General features: G+C 41.1%; 1 protein-coding gene and 1 pseudogene across 6 annotated transcripts in view; both read left to right on the forward strand.

The window, feature by feature from the left end:
- The window catches only part of CRCP (CGRP receptor component), a 59,000-nt gene that overhangs the window by 15,285 nt on the left and 26,607 nt on the right, over nucleotides 1-17,108 (forward strand). For 4 of the 6 annotated variants that reach the window (XR_011076981.1, XM_068565964.1, XM_068565966.1 and 1 more), the window contains one exon: nucleotides 1,218-1,312. The exons of the other annotated variants lie outside the window; for them this stretch is intronic. Coding sequence is in view for 3 of the 4 variants with exons in the window: in XM_068565964.1 (XP_068422065.1) it covers nucleotides 1,218-1,312 (95 nt within the window). In the remaining variant the exon portion in view is untranslated. The remainder of the gene's footprint in view (nucleotides 1-1,217; nucleotides 1,313-17,108) is intronic. 6 annotated transcript variants of the gene reach the window in all.
- On the forward strand, nucleotides 13,430-16,629 carry LOC137778601 (DAZ-associated protein 2 pseudogene; annotated as a pseudogene).

Raw genomic sequence — 17,108 nt, forward strand, 5'->3', positions numbered from 1 at the left:
ATTCTTTTTTTAAAAAATTTAATTAATTAATTATTAATTTTTGGCTGCATCAAGTCTTTGTTGCTGTGCGTGGGCTTTCTCAGTTGCAGCGAGCGGGGACTACTCTTCGTTGTGGTGCACGGGCCTCTCATTGCAGTGGCTTCTCTTGTTGTGGAGCATGGGCTCTAGGCACGTGAGCTTCAGTAGTTGTGGAGCACGGGCTCTAGAGTGCAGGCTCAGTAGTTGTGGCCCACGGGCTTAGTTGCTCCTTGGCATGTGGGATCTTCCCTGACCAGGGATGGAACCCATGTCCCCTGCATTGGCAGGCAGATTCTTAACTACTGCGCCACCAGGGAAGTCCCCACTCTGTTAATTCTTAAGTTCTTGCTTTTAATTTTTGGTGCCTTAAGGAAAGTTACTTTGGTAATAAATGTGCCCTTCTCATTGCGTGATACAGAGTACATGGTATCAGTGTCTTATTACTGATGCTGTTAACCTTGATCACTTGGTTAAGGTGGTGTCTGCCTGGTTTCTCCACTGTAAAGTTACTGTATTTCCATTTCCATATTCTGTTAATTAGCAAAGAGTCACCTAGTCCAGCCCACATACAAGGGGAAGGGGAATAGGCTTCATCTCTTAAGGGAGGGATATTAAAGAATTTGAGGACACACATTAAAACTACCACAGTAATTAATAAATATTTTGGGGAAGCTGCTTTGAGACTATGCAAATATCCTACTTCTTACGCTTTTGCCCATTAATTTTAGTATTCATTGGTGGATCCTTCCTGCAGTAATTATTCCTATGGTGCGATTGCCTAATGGTGATTTATTTCCCTCATTCTTTCTATGTTTAATTGTTAGAATTCTTCGTAAGAAAGAGTTGTTCCTTCTAATCCATTTATTGGGTAATTTATATCTATATGGACTTATAGCTATTTATTTTATTCTTTGGGTTCCCTGTCCATAAAAAATTGATACATGATAACACAGTTGTCAGACTGAGTTTTTTCCTTAAGATCAGAAAAGCTTTATTCTAAAATTTCAGTAATCTTTTTGTTCTAGCTACTGGTTTTATTTTTGAGGAATTCCTATTACGTGAAGATTGACTCTCCTGAAGGCATTTGTTTTACAAAAGATTTTTGAAGCAAAATTTTAGAATACTAAATTATAGCCATTGCCTTCTCTTTTTGTCATTTGGGGTTGTTTGTCTTATGCTTGCCTTTCCCTTTTTTGTAGACATTAAAATACATATCAAAAACACCATGCAGGCACCAGAGCCCTGAGATTGTGAGAGAATTTCTCACAGCAGTGAAAAGCCACAAGTTAACCAAGTAAGTAAAAATAATCTTAAGTGGGAAAAGACTGACACATAATGAAAATGATAGCTTATAAAAGTCATCCTCAGCAACTGTGTATTTATATTAGGTTGGGTTTTGAATTGTAATCAATACACAGGGCGTAGGGTCATGGTATTTTATAAATTTATTTATTGATTTATTGATTGATTGCTGCTTTGGGTCTTCGGTGCTGTGCGTGGGCTTCTCATTGTGGTGGCTTCTCTTGTTGTGGAGCACGGGCTCTAGGCTCATGGGTTCTAGAGCACAGGCTCGGTAGTTGTGGTGCACGGGCTTAGCTGCTCTGCGGCATGTGGGATCTTTCTGGACCAGGGATCGAACCTGTGTCCCCTGCATTGGCAGGCGGATTCTCACTGCGCCACCAGGGAAGTCCCAGGGTCACGGTACTGTAGATGAGACAACTGAGACTTAAGACACTGGGCTCCTTCTAGAGCCAGAAACAGAATGTAGTGGGCTTTTTAATCTTAAAAATCTTTCCCAAAAATCTTCCCATAACCCCTTCCCAGCATTCAGACTAAAATTGGTTGAAAAACAGGATTCACAAATTGAAGTGCTTTTTATAAAGTTGATGAATTAAGTCATTTGACATTTGTGTTTGTTTGGGGCAAAAATGGCTTGATAATATTCTCTCTGCTCTTCTAGTGCCCATTTACTTTCTTGGTGACTTTCTAGAATAAGTTAAGTTTGTAGGAATTAAAAACATTAAGAATTAGATCAGAAGTTTCCATGAGAAGAAAACTAGCCCTAGTCTTTTAGAATTGATACTAGAGCTGATAAATCCAAAAAGCTTTTGTCATTCATTCAGAATAATCAATAATTTTCTTTTGGAGGAAACATTTGGTGTTAGTTCAGGCACACAGTTGATACACTGTCAGTAAACTAAGTGCCCTTCTCCCCTTGCCTCTCTTCTGTAAATGAACTCTGAAGACAAACATCTTTCAAATGTGTGCATGTGTGTGCATGTATGTTTACAGTTTGTTTTATTTTTGTGAGAAAATACACATAACATAAAATTTACCATCTTAACCATTTTTTAAAAAAATTTATTTATATTTTTGGTTGCATTGGGTCTTTGTTGCGGTGCGTGGGCTTCTCATTGCAGTGGCTTCTCTTGTTGCGGAGCACAGACTCTAGGCGCACGGACTTCAGTAGTTGTGGCACATGGGCTCAGTAGTTGCGGCTTGCAGGCTCTACAGTGCAGGCTTAGTAGTTGTGGTGCATGGGCTTAGTTGTTCTGTGGCATGTGGGATCTTCCTGGACCAGGGCTCAAACCTGTGTCTCCTACATTGGCAGGCGGATTCATAACCACTGCGCCACCAGGGAAGCCCTACCATCTTAACCACTTTTAAGTCTACAGTTCATCTGTATTAAGTATAGTGTTCACATTGTGTGTAACCAATACCCAGAATTGTTTTTTTTTAATTTATTTGGTTGTGCTGGGTCTTTGTTGCAGCAGGCGGGCTCCTTAGTTGCAGCTCGCGGACTCCTTAGTTGCGGCTTACCGGCTCCTTAGCTGTGGCTCACAGGCTCCTTAGTTGCAGCGTGCAAACTCTTAGTTGCAGCACGCATGTGGGATCTAGTTCCGTGACCAGGGATCGAACCTGGGCCCCCTGCATTGGGAGAGTGGAGTCTTCACCACTGCGCCACCAGGGAAGTCCCCAGAACTTTTTAAATCTTACAAAACAATCTGTATACCAATTAAACAACTCCCCATTTCCTGCTCTCCCCAGCCCCTGACACCACCACTCTGTTTTCTGTTTCTATGGATTTGACTATTCTATATACCTCATGTAATTAGAATCATATAGTATTTGTCTTAAAAAAAAGTCTGAATATTATTTAATATTGTTATCTTTTTATTTTAACCATTTTTAAGTGTGTAATTCAGTGGCATTAGATATATTTAATTGTTGTACATCTCTGCCATCCATCCACAGGACAATTTTTCATCATGCAAAACTAAAACTCTATACCCATTAAACAATGTCTCCCCATATTCCACATCCTCTAGCCCTGGTAACCACCAATTTGCTTTATGTCTCATGAATTTGGCTACTTTAAGTACCTCATATGAGAATCATACAGTATTTTTTCTTTTGTGACTGGCTTATTTCATTTATTATGTCTTCAAGGTTCATTCATATTATAGTATGTGTCAGATTTTCCTTCCTTTTGAAGTCTGCCTAGTATTACATTTTATGTATATATGACATTTTGTTTATTCATTTATCAACTGATGTATAACCTGGCTTGTTTCCACCTTTCGGCTGTTGCACATAATGATGCTGCTATGAACATGAATGTACAAATATCTCTTTGAGACCCAGCATTCAGTTCTTTTGAGTGTACACCCAGAAGCCACATTTGCTGGATCTTATGCTAATTCTATTTTTAATTTTTTGAGGAACTGCCACACTGTTTTCCATAGTGTCTGCTCCATTTTACATTCCCACAAACAGTGCACAAGGGTTCTAATTTCTCCACATCCTCGTCAACACTTCTTATTTTATCTTCTCCCTTTTGTTACAGTTGTCATATTTATTACATCTATATATGTTGAAAACAGTGTTTAGCAGTGTTTTATTACTTAACGTTCTATACTTCTACATATTTTAAAGAACATAAGAGGACAAAAACAGTCTTTTATATTTACCCGGAATTTTGCTATTTCTTTTGCTCTTCATTCATTCCTGTTCCATGTTTACTTTTTATCATTCAGCCTGAAGAACTTCCTCTAGCGTTCTTTTAGAACAGGCCTGCTGGCTACAGTTTTCTTTCAGATGAGAATGTTATTATTTTCTTTCATTCCTGAAGGATAGTTTCACAGGTTGAATGATCTTTTCTTTCAGCACGTTAAAGATGTTAGTTCAGTGTCTTCTGATTGCCATGGTTTCTGATGAGAAGTCTGTGGTCATGCCAATATGTAATATATTGTTTTCCTCTGACTGTTTTCAATACTTTTCTTTATGCTTGGTCTTTGACGATTTGATTATGATTTTTTTTTTTTTTTTAGTTTATCTTCGCTGAGCTTCTTGATTATGTAAATTTTTGTGTCTTACCCAGTTTGTGAAGTTTTGGGTCATTGTTTCTTTAAATATTTTTTTCTGCCCCAGTGTCTTCCTCCTTTCTTTTCAGAACTCCAAAGACACAACTGTTAGAACTCTGATAATTGTTCTACAGTCCCCAAGCCTCTGTTTTTGTTGTTGTTGTTGTTGTTTAAAGACAAGGAAACTTTCTAATTGAAATATGGTTGATTTACAATGTTGTGTTAGTTTCAGGTATACAACATAGCGATTCAGTTATACATATGTATATATATATTCTTTCTCAGAATTCTTTTCCATTATAGGTTATTACAGGATATTGAATGTAGTTCCCTATGCTATATAGTGGGTCCTTGTTGTTTATCTATTTTATATATACTAGTGTGTCTGTTAATCCTAAATCCCTAATTTATCCCTCCACACCTTTCCCCTCCTTTCCCCTTTGGTAACCGTAAGTTTGTCTTCTATGTCTGTGAGTCTTTTTCTGTTCTGTAAAAAAGTTCATTTGTATCTTTTTTTAGATTCCACATATAAGTTATATCGTGATATTTGTCTTTCTCTGTCTGACTTACTTCACTTAGTATGATAATCTATTGGTCCATCCATGTTGCTGCAAATGGTATTATTTCATTCTTTTTTATGGCTGAGTAATATTCCATTGTTACACACACGCACACACACACACACACACACACACACACACACACACCCCACATCTTCTTTAACCATTCATCTCTTGGTGGACACTTAGTCCCTTCTGGGACTCCCAAACTGTATATGTTGGTCCACTTCTTGGTGTTCCACAGACCCATTAGGCTTTGTCCACTTTTCTTTAGTCTTCTTTTTTTCTGTTCAAGTTCATTGATTCTTTGTTCTGCCTGTTCATATCTGCCTTCAAATCCCTTTAGTGTTTTTCATTTCAGTCATTGTACTTTCCAGCTCTGGAATTTCTTTTTGTTCTGTTTGTGTCTCATTGATATTTCCATTTTGTTTATACATTGTTTTCTGTACTTTCTCCACATCTTCCTTTAATTCTAGGAGCATCTTTTTTTTTTTTTATTAAAAAAAAATTAATTAGTTAATTTTTGGCTGCGTTGGGTCTGTTGCTGTGCGCGGCTTTCTTTAGTTGTGGTGAGTGGGGGCTACTCTTCGTTGCGGTGTGCGGGCTTCTAATTGCAGTGGCTTCTCTTGTTGTGGAGCACGGGCTCTAGGCACACAGGCTTCAGAAATTGTGGCTTGCGGGCTCTAGAGCGCAGGCTCAGTAGTTGTGGCGCATGGGCTTAGTTGCTCCACTGCATGTGGGATCTTCCCAGACCAGGGCTCGAACCCGTGTCCCCTGCCTTGGCAGGAGGATTCTTAACCACTGTGCCACCAGGGAAGCCCCTAATTCTTGGAGCATCTTTAAGACAGTTGTTTTAAAGCCTTTGTCTAGTAGACCGGCCATCAGGTTTTTTTCAGGGACGTTTTCTATTGATTTATTTTTTTCCTTTGAATGGGCCATACTTAACTGTTTCTTTACCTTGTGATTTCTTGTTGAAAACTGGACATTTGATCTAATAATGTTGTAACTCTGGAAATCAGATTTTCTTCCTTCCCCTAGGCTTGCTGATTTTTGTTTATTGTTTGCTATTTTTGTCTTGTAGGCTGTCTCTGTGCTACGGATCAGCTTGAGGTGTAAACTCAAGGTCTTCTCAGGTCTTTTCTGAGTGTGCCTCTTTCCCTAGGCATGCACAGTCACTCTGATTTTTCCCATATATGCAGTTGTTTTTGAATGTCCCAGCCTTTAGTGTCTGAACTTTAGGGAGAAAAAAATAAAAAGAAGGGTTGGGGGATAAAAGGACACCAGCCCTTTAAATTCTAAAAGTCACTTTAGCTGGAGGGGGAGGTGCAACAACAATGGCTGCTGCCCCTTTGCTTGCATCTCTGTGATCAGAAGCTATAGTCAGTGATTAGAGCACAGATCCTTGATATTTGGAGGACAGGGTACATTTTGCCCTCTCTAGCTTCCACAAGCTGTGTACAAGCTGCTCCAGGAACGTGGGCACAGCTGCCTGCCCCTGGAGTTGGGGGATGGGTGCTGCTACTGTGCTAAGATCTAAAATTGACCAAAATTAACTGCTATTTACCTTCCAAAACTTCCCCTGGAAGTTGCAAGCCTTCAGTAGACTTCAGAGTTTCAAAATAGTTAGTATCAGACAGATTCTACCAGTACAATTGTTTTCTAGGTGGGGAGACAGATTTCTGGTACTTCCTACTCTGGCACCTTTGCAGAATTTTTTTTTTTTTTTAAGAGACTTCATGTTTTTAGATCAGTTTTAGGTTTACAGCAACATAAGGGGAAGGTACAGAGGTTTCCCATATGTTCCATCCCCCTCACATCCATAGCATCCCTCATTATCAGCATCCCCCATCAGAGTGGTAAATTTGTTATAATCAGTGAACCTACATTGACACGTCATTAACACCAAAAGTTCATAGTTTATATTAGGGTTTACTTGTGGTGGTGAACAGTTCTTTGGATTTGGACAAATCTATAATGACGTGTATCCACTGTTACGGTATCATACAGATTATTTTCTCTGACCTAGAAATCTTCTGTGCTCCACCTGTTTATTCCTTCCTTCCCACTCGCAACCCCTGGCAGTCACTGATCTTTTTACTGTCTATCTAGTTTTGCCATTTTCAGAAAGTCATGTAATTGGAACCATACAATATGTAGTCTTTTCAGGATGCATTTAAAGTTCCTCCATGCCTTTTCATGGTTTCATAGCTCATTTCTTTTTAGGAGTGAATAATATTCCATTGTCTGAATGTACCACAGTTTAGTAATCCATTACCTACTGAAGGACATCTTGGTTGCTTCCAAGTTTTGGCATTTATCAAGAAAAGCTACTATAAACACTTGTGTGCAGGTTTTTTGTCAACATAAGTTTTCAGCTCCTTTGGGTAAATACCAAGTAGCACAGTTGCTGGATCATATGGTAAGAGTATATTTAGTTTTGTAAGAAACCTGGACTGTCTTCCAAAATGGCTGTACCATTTTGCATCTCCACCATCAGTGAATGAGCGTTCCTTTTGCTTCACATTCTCATCAGCGTTTGGTGTTGTCAATGTTCTGGATTTTGGCCATTCTAATAGGTATAGAGTGGTATCTCATTGTTGTAATTTGCACTTCCCTGATGACATATGATGTGGAGCATCTTTCATAAGCTTATTTGCCAGCTGTGTATCTTCTTTGGTGAGGTGTCCATTCAGGTCTTTTTTTTTTAGTGGGTGAAAAAACATGATACCTTGTTTTTATTTGTACTTCTGTACAGATGAATGAAGTTGAGCATCTCTTCCAGTGTTTAAAAGCTTTTTCTGTGAACTAGCTATTAACATCCTTCATCCACTTCTTTTTTTCTTTTTTTTTTTAAAGTTATACAATTTTTATTTATTTATTTATTTATTTGTGGCTGTGTTGGGTCTTCATTTTTGTGCGAGGGCTTTCTCTAGTTGCGACAAGTGGGGGCCACTCTTCATCGTGGTGCGCGGGCCTCTCGTTATCGCGGCCTCTCTTGTTGCGGAGCACAGGCTCCAGACGCGCAGGCTCAGTAGTTGTGGCTCATGGGCCTAGTTGCTCCGCGGCATGTGGGATCTTCCCAGACCAGGGCTCGAACCCGTGTCCCCTGCATTGGCAGGCAGATTCTCGACCACTGCGCCACCAGGGAAGCCCCTTTTTTCTTTTTTTTTAAAAATAAATTTATTTATTTATTTTTGGCTGCATTGGGTCTTTGTTGCTGTGCGCGGGCTTTCTCTGGTTGCGGCGAGTGGGGGCTACTCTTCGTTGTGGTGCTTGGGCTTCACACTGGGGTGGCTTCCCTTGTTGCGGAGCATGGGTTCTAGGCGCACGGGCCTCATTAGTTGTGGCACACGGGCTCAGTAGTTGTGGCTTGCGGTCTCTAGAGCACAGGCTCAGTAGTTGTGGCGCATGGGCTTAGTTGCTCCACGGCATGTGGGGTCTTCCTGGACCAGGGCTCAAACCCATGTCCCCTGCGTTGGCAGGCGGATTCTTAACCACTGTGCCACCAGGGAAGTCCCTTTCATCCACTTATTTCTTGTTTGTTTCTTTTTTTTTTCCAGTATAGGTGATTTACAATATGGTGTTAGTTTCAGGTGTACAGCCTAGTGATTGAGTATTTTTTGCAGATTATACTCCATTATAGGTTATTACAAGATTATGGGTATAATTCCCTGTGCTATGTAGTAAATCCTTGATGCTTATCTATTTTATGTATAGTAATTTGTATCTGTGAATCCCATACCCATAATTTGTCCCCTCTCCTTTCCCCTCCCTTTTGGTAACCACAAGTTTGTTTTATATATCTGTGAGTCTGTTTTGCATATGTATTCATTTGTATTATTTTTTTATTTTTAAATTTTTTTTAATTAAAAATTTTTTTTGGCCATGTCGTGCAGCATGCGGGATCTTAGTTCCCCAACCAGGGATCGAACCCATGCCCCCTGCAGTGGAAGCATGGAGTCTTAACCACTGGACCTCCAGGGAAGTCCCTGTATTATTTTTTTAGGTTCTGCATATAAGTGATATTGTATAGTATTTGTCTTTCTCTGTCTGACTTATTTCACTACACATAATATTCTCTAGGTCCATCCACATTGCTGCAAATAGCAGTGTTTCATTCATTTTTTTTAGCTAATACTCCATTGTGTATGTGTGTGTGTGTGTATATACACACACATGTACACACACACCACATTTTAATCCGGTCATCTGTTGATGGGGCACTTGGGTTGCTTCCATGTCTTGGCTATTGTAAGTAGTTCTTTTGCCCATTTTAAAAATTGGGTTGTTTGTTTTTTTATTGCTGAGTTTTAAGAATTCTTTCTGTGTTTTGGATAACTGTCCTTTATCACGTGTCTTTTGGAAATATTTTCTCTCAGTCTGTGGTTTATCTTGTTTTCTTGACTTGGTGTTTCATAGAGCGAATATTTTTAATTTTAATGAAGTCCAATTTATCAATTATTTCTTTTGTGGATTGTGTCTTTGGTGTTGTATCTAAAAAGTCATCACCATATGCAAGGTCATCTAGGTTTTCTCCTGTGTTATCTCCTGAGAGTTTTATAGTTTTGCATTTTACATTTAGGTCTAGTTGTCTAGATGGTTGTTGTCTAGGTGGTGGGGAGGCAGATTCCTGGTTCTTCCTACTCTGCCATCTTCCCTGAATCCTCTCTGTTCATTTTTTTCCCTCTTTGTTGTTCAAATGGGGTAATTTCTACTGAACTGTCTATACGTTCGCAGACTCTTTTCTTCTGTCAACTCTATTTTGTTATTAAGCCCACATAGTGAATTTTAAAATTTCATATATTTTTCAGTTCTAAAATTTTCATTTGTTTATTACTTATAATTTCTGTCTCTTTCCTGAGAACTTTTATTATTCCATTCATTTCAAGAATGTTTTAAAAAAAAAGAATGTTTGTTTATATCTCATGTTGTAATAATAGCTACTTTAAAGTTTTTGTGTGATAATTCCAACATCTGGGTCATCATAGATTTGGTATCTGTTGATTAACTTTTCCCTTGAGAATGAGTGATATTTCCCTCATTGAGATAATTTTGGATTGTATCCTGGACATTTTGAATATTATATTGTTTAGAACTCTGGATCCTGTGAAACGTCTCTGGTTAATGTTGCTTTTTTTGTTTCTTTTAGCAGGTGGTCAGTCCAGTTACGTTCACAACTCAAGTCTGTCTTGGCTTACATGGCAAGGATTTCAATATCAGTTTAGGTTTTAAACTGTTCTGCTGCTTTGGGCCTTTTTTGCATATGAGACTGGAGTTATGTTTTAACTTGTTCACTTCTCAGTGTGTTTGCTGTGCTGGGTCTCTGCTCTTTGTTGTTTGGGGCTGTTCTACACATGAATAGCTTGGGCTAAACCTAAGATTTGTGCTGATTGGTACTCAAATTTAGGGAAATCCTCTCTCTTGCTCTTCTCTCTGGGATTGCCCCCAGACTCTCAGGCCCACATGTGCCCCCTTTTTTAGGCCTCTGGCCACAAGTAGTAGATTTCTCTCATCATTTTAGCTGCCTATGTTTGCATTTGTTACTGGCGCCACCCTTGGGGCAAAGAAGGTAGGAAAAAAGAGGAGAGGGGAAAAAAAGATATTCCTTGGCACTCTGGACCACAGTGGCTCCCTTCCTGGATATACCCACTGCCAGGGCTGTCTGAGGAACTGCCCTCGAGTTGTGGGCTTTACCTAGATCTCCAGATCTCTGGGGCCCCTTTTCCCAATCTTCTGGCCAGAAAGATGGAATTTCTCCTGGAGTTTCAGCTGCATGTGAAACTACTGCTGTAGGGCAGTACTGCTAAGGCAGTCCTGAGGATCAGGGCTTATGAGAGAAAGGAGGAAGAGAAAGAAACTCACATCCATCCCCTACACCAACTAGTTCTTTTTTATTTTTTTAAAAAATATTTATTTTATTTATTTATCTTTGACTGCATCGGATCTTAGTTGCAGCACACAGAATCTTCTTTGCAGCGTGCAGGCACTTTGTTGCGGTATGTGGGCTTTTCTCTAGTTGTGGCGTGTGGGCTTCAGAGTGCAAGGGTTCTTTGCTGCGGCACACGGGCTCTCTAGTTGAGGCGTGCAGGCTCAGTAGTTGAGGTGCGTGAGCTTAGTTGCCCCGCGGCATGTGGAATCTTAGTTCCCCAACCAGGGATTGAACCCGCGTCCCCTGCATTGGAAGGCGGATTCTTAACCACTGGACCACCAGGGAAGTCCCACCAACTAGTTCTAGCTTTCTTCAAGTTTTTTTTCCCTTCCCAGTCCACCTACTTTTGTTGTCAGAGTCCAGGTTTTTGCTTTTGTGTTTTGTCCTGCGTTTGGTGTTGTTGTAAACAGCAGAAAGAGGCTTTAGTGGGTTTACTCCATCTTGTCTACAACAGAAGTCCTAATGGTCGATTTTTAAGACCTCTTCTCAGCTGTTTGCCTGCTGTTTTGCTTCCCAATCCCTACATCTTTTCTGCTATAAATATGCACCTGGCTACTATTCAGTTGCCTTGCAAGCTGATTCATGATTGGCCATAATCTATATATATTTAAAGTAGACTGTAATATTCAGAGGAGGATTTATTTCAGTTCTCTTTTTCCATTTGTGATCCGAAATTTGAGGATTTGTAAAGTCCTTTTTGACCCTTTAGTGTCTACTTTTCATTAAATGGTTGATTCCTGGGGCAGATGAACATGCCAGGGTTCTTATTGACACACAGGTTATCTATGACTGTAGGAAGCAAAAGCTGCAGGCAGTGTTGTTCTGAAAACAACCAGTAGAGGGGGCCGGTAGGCTTCGTTCACTGTCGCTGGGCCCGGCTCCTCTGGGAGGTAGCCAACTATTGCAGCCCACTGGAATTCATTTGGCCTCAGTGCCTGGTGACTCAGGGGGCTGCTTGCCATATGCTATCAAGACCTGGATCATCTTGTGCTAGCCAGTACAGTCTAAGACAGGAATCACATTTATAACAGAAACTGCTGAAGTGCTCTTTAATTCTTATTTCTGAATATCCCAATAGAGTTTTTTTCTATCATTCTCTCAGGAAGAGGAGATTCAAGATAATAGCCCTTAAGTGGTCTGGTTCTAGTAGTACAAACTGGAGCTGCATTAATTTGCTTGAAAGCCTCCATTGCTAGAGTTCTTGAGGGTTTGGTAGGAACCATGTTTTATTTGACTTTATAGTTTTATTCAGCAAAATGGTAGTTTTGAGACTCAGCTTAAAATCACTTTGACACTAAGTCCTGTGTCATTTTTTCCTGTAGCATGTTACTTCCCCAAGGCATTTGGTTCTCTAATCATTTAAATTTTTTGCTTGAGGTACTTTTTTCTTAAGAAGTGCAGCCTGGCTTGCAGCCCCAGGTCTCATCCTGAGATCTCCTTAGGATGTACAGCCGCGTCTGCCAGGAGTAGAAGGACTTGCCTTCGAGACCCAGGTCTGTAAATAACCCATGTGCAGCAACGAAGACCCAACGCAGCCCAAAATAAGTAAATTTATTATTTAAAAAAAAAAGAGTGGTCAGCATGGAGCTCCCTGCGCCCTTTAATGAGAACAGTTTTGGTGATCAGTTGGTGTGGGAGCTAAAGTGCAGTGAATTAAGTGAAGGAGAGAAAGTAGAGATGATAAAAATAAGCCTGATTATGAAGTCGGGGGGCATGTGTGTAACCCCCACCCCCAAAACTGGCACCTGCAGTACGTGTGGTTCTGGGACTTGACTTCAGCAGGGCTCAGCTCCTGGGGGTGCAGAGCAGAGAACTTGACTGGTTGGTTTGACTCCAGGTTGGGGTTTTTCAGGGAGTAGCTGTGAATGATTTTGTCGGTAGAAGACTTATCCTTTTTGCAACTGTAGGAACATTTCCAGCATTTCAGAGCCTGGCAGGATAATGACTGTTCAATAAACTGAGTTCTGTTGCTTTGATTGATTTGTAGCTGAGATGTTCATTTATTCAGCTATGTCTTTTCCTACTCTTTATTCTTTATTCATGCTGTTGGATGATGATGGTTAAAATAAATAATTGTGTTTTGAGTGAGGATTCATATTTTCCAACTCAGCTTGTCCTTCAAGGCTACTTGCTTATTCCTAGTCTTATTCCTAGTCTCCTCCTTACTCGATTCTCTGCAGCTTTTAGTCCTGTTAACCCTCTTCACGTCCAGACCTCTCAGATGGTGACCTCACTTTTGCTTCACTGAGAAAACTATCCAAAATGAACTCATTTCCCTTCACATCTCCTTAAGTTTGCTTTTTCTTTCCCCATTGCTGTGATCTCAGTGAAACATGAGCCTTTTCACGGAAACTTTGAACTTTTGTTTTTTTGAGGGTCTTTCCCTTTCTCTCCTGTAATTTCAGCCTCTCCACCTGCTTGTGTTCTTAGCCGACAAACATGCTTCAGTTTCCCTTCAGAACCTGCTCTCCTCAGGCCATAATTGCTTTTTTTACTTCTATCCTGTCAAGAGGTCATTTCTGTCCATGACACTGAGCTGAACCAGACCCACAGCCTCCATGAACGGCAGGGGTCAGTATCCACCACAGCCAGCCTACCCTGCGCAGCCTCCTGGGAATCCGGTGTGCCCTCAGACCTTGCATCTTCCTCAGGTTCCACCCTGTACTGATGCTTCACCTGCCTGCTCAGAGGTCTGCCATCCGAGCTTTGTGCACCCAGGGGCTGCCACAGTCCCCACCGTGTCAGCTGCTTTTCCTGGCACCTCACGGTATCTTCCCATGGCCCAGTCTGTGGCCGTTGGCCTTTTAGGTTGCAGAGTCCCCATGGCTTAGTATCTGGTTGGTCCCATCTCCAGCTGGTCCAACAGTGCCGGTGGGAGGAGGGTGTGATGAAGGTGCCAGATTCGGAGCTGAGGCTACTGCTGGCACGATTCCTCCTACACCACCGGGTACCCTCCCAGCACTGCACAGCTTGCAGTCATGCAGGGAGCCCATGTCCTTGTAACTCAGTGGAAGAGAAACTTCTCCGTGGGTGGCTCAGATGGTGACTACACCATCGGTGAGGAACCAAGGCCACCTCTGTGCCAGGAAAGACATCACATAGCTTCTCACAATATAACTGCTTTAGTCAACATTAACCTGAAGTTGCGGTTTAGACACATGTTGTTGAGGTGTCTTTCTGGTGTCCAAACTTTCAGTCACTTTTCAAACTTAGTAAGAAACCATACATATAGTAGTAGCATTCCTGCCCTGAAGCATTTTGATGGGGGGGATGGTATCCATTCATAAAATGAATGTGAGTGAAGCAGCCCTAGGGACCTTCCTTTAGTTTCTCTGGAGTAATACTGTACCATACTGGTCTTTGCTTTTAGTAATAAAACATGAAATTAGGTTTGGAGAAGACTTTGATCTTCTGATTAAAGTTTCCAGATTATTCTGATTGGTCTTTAATCTGCTGTAAGTCTTTGATTTTTATTACTTGTTATAAATGAAACACATTGGTTGTCTGCCTTTTCCTTTCCACCCTTTGCCCTAATCCCACCCTTTACCCTAGTCTTCCATTCCCTCCCACCAGTCTCCATTGAATCAGTGGTGCAGGACAGAAAGCAGTCAGACCCATTTCCTTCTCTCCTTGCACTTCTCCCACTTGTCATCTTTTAACTAGTCTTTTACAAGGATCCTCTGAGACCCCCTCTGTGCCCTAAGCACAGACCCCTTTATTTCCACTTTGGATCTCCTTAGGCAGAAGTGGAGAGTGCCTTTGGACCCTCCTTAAAGATCATCTCTTTATACATGAACCAAACCCAAATTTGCTTTGGTGCCAGAAAAACTGAACTTTTCCTGATATCAAAGCATATCAATACAAACTGTACTGAAAACAGTTTAAAATAAGAGGGGCAACAAGGAGGATGCCTTTGAAAAGCCTGATGACTTTAGAGCCAAATTAAGGGGAGTTTTCAGATCACAAATTGGTTACAATTTATTGTCAGAGTGCCTGATGTGGCCACTCATGGCTCCCAAGAATTCCTAAGCTGGGTTAATGGGGTCATATTGTGAATGTCTCACTCCAAAATGACTTGAGTCCAGTGAAATCTCACTAGGGCTAAGAATGTTTCGGGATCCTTAATCTTTTGATTTTTGTTTTCTGAAATTGGATTTTATTTTATCTTATAATTTCAGTTCACCTAAATTTTGTGTTCTCTACATGTTATGTTTGACTGTTGTGGAAGTTCAGTGTTGTATGTCTCTAGCTGCACTGTGGTGCATCTGTCTTGTGGGTTTTTTATACTAAAAATGTAGAATAAAGACTTTTGAAGATTTGAATAAAGTGATGATAATTGAATTACAAAGAAAAAAAAAGAGGTATTTCCTCCACAGTTCTTCCCCAGTCCCCACAATCCAGTTGTCACCTTAACCGTTATTCCACTGAACTACTTGCCCAGGCCACCAGTGCCCTCCTTTTTGGCAAATCCAGTGACTTCTCTACCATCAACCTACTTTCCTCTCTTCAGTATTTGACATTGTTGATAATACCCTCTGTCTTGAACTTTTCCTCTCTTGGTTTCCATCACACCACTCTCCTAAGTTTTCTTTTTCTCTTTTCACTCCTTGCTCCTTTCCTGCTTTCTCTCCCGGCCCCTTGAATGGAGGTGTTTTACCGTGTTCTGTCTGGGTCTTCATTTACTCAGCAGCTGGTCTCTGGACTACGATTTCCACTCTCGTGGTTTCACATAACTCCTTGATAATAAAGCCAGCTCTGATCTTTTTCTTTAATTCTAGACCAAACTAGAACTAAAACTAGACAGGCAGTTCAACAGAGACCTCTTCACTGTGGTCCCAAAAGTACCACAAACTCAAATTCAAATTTTCAATTAATACATTTTTTCCAAACAGGCTAAACATCTGACAGTAAGCCTTAACTCTCCCATTTCCTTCACCCCACCCCCCGACCCAACCTAGGCAGTTGTCAGGTCCTGTTGACTGTACCTGAGGGTGACCAGGAGCATTTCACAGGTCCAGACTCTCATTTCCTTTCCTGTTGCTGCTGCTGCCGCTGCCCAGCTGCACAACTTTTGAGTATTACAGTGTCTCTGCCTCCATTTTCTCAGGTTTTCTAGACCCAGCAAGTCACTCCTTCCCTCGGTTGCTCTCCAGTGTCTACAGAGTAACATCTGGCCTCTTGGTAGTCAGGGCTCTTTGTGGCCTTGTCCCAGATGACTCTTTCAACCTGTGTCCCACAGCCTCTCTAGCAGCCATTTCCTGAAACTCCATGAATCTTTGTTCTTCTGGGTGTTTAGTTGTACTGTTCCTTCCCTGACTGCCCATTCCTCTTATCCTTTTTGCCTAGAAAATCCTTAAGGGCCCAGTGCAAGAGTCGTCTCCTCTATGAAGTCTAGAGTAAATGTTTGGGGGACTCTGAGGAGTAGAGTTTAACTACAACTGCCTTACTATGACTACCATTTACGGGGAAATTACTGTGTGAGTCGTCATTATGAACACTATGAATGGTTAAGGACATGGGCTTTCATGGCAGAGTCCCAGCTCTGCCATTTACTAGCTGTGTAACCTTGGACAAAGTATTTCTTTACCGTCTCAATGTCAAGTCTGAGGGTTAAATGTGCTTGCTGTATGGAAGGTAAGCAGTAAATGGTAGCTGCTCCTGCTATAAATGGTAAGGTTTTCATCCCTCATAATCTCCTTATGAGATCAGTAAGTACTGTTGTCATTCCTGTTTGACAGGTGGTGAAACCAAGGCTTAGGGAGAACCAGGTAACTGGTACTGCTTCCCCAAACACCTGGCTGTGGGAATTGTGGCTTACTCATCACTTTATTCCAGAATTGTTTATTGAATTGAAAGATGAAGTTGGAGGGACTTCCCTGGTGGTGCAGTGGGTAAGACTCCGTGCTCCCAATGCAGGGGGCCCGGGTTTGTTCCCTGGTCAGGGAACTAGATCCCACATGAGTGCCGCAACTAAGAGTTCACATGCCACAACTAAGGAGCTCGCCTGCTGCAACTAAATAAATAAATAAATAAATAAATAAATAAAATATTTTTAAAAAAAGAAAGAAAGATGAAGCTGGAGCTCCAGGGTCAGATTGAGAGAGAAATGTAGAAATTGTCACCTGCACAGGGGTGGTAATTGAAGCCGCTTTCTTTCAAGTCCTGTCATCTTTGAGAGTCCACACATTTCAACCACCCCTTCAGCAAGGAGCTGTAAATTGTGACAGATGATAACGA

This window comes from Eschrichtius robustus, chromosome 16 (genome assembly GCF_028021215.1).
Source record: "Eschrichtius robustus isolate mEscRob2 chromosome 16, mEscRob2.pri, whole genome shotgun sequence".
Lineage (NCBI taxonomy): Eukaryota > Metazoa > Chordata > Mammalia > Artiodactyla > Eschrichtiidae > Eschrichtius > Eschrichtius robustus.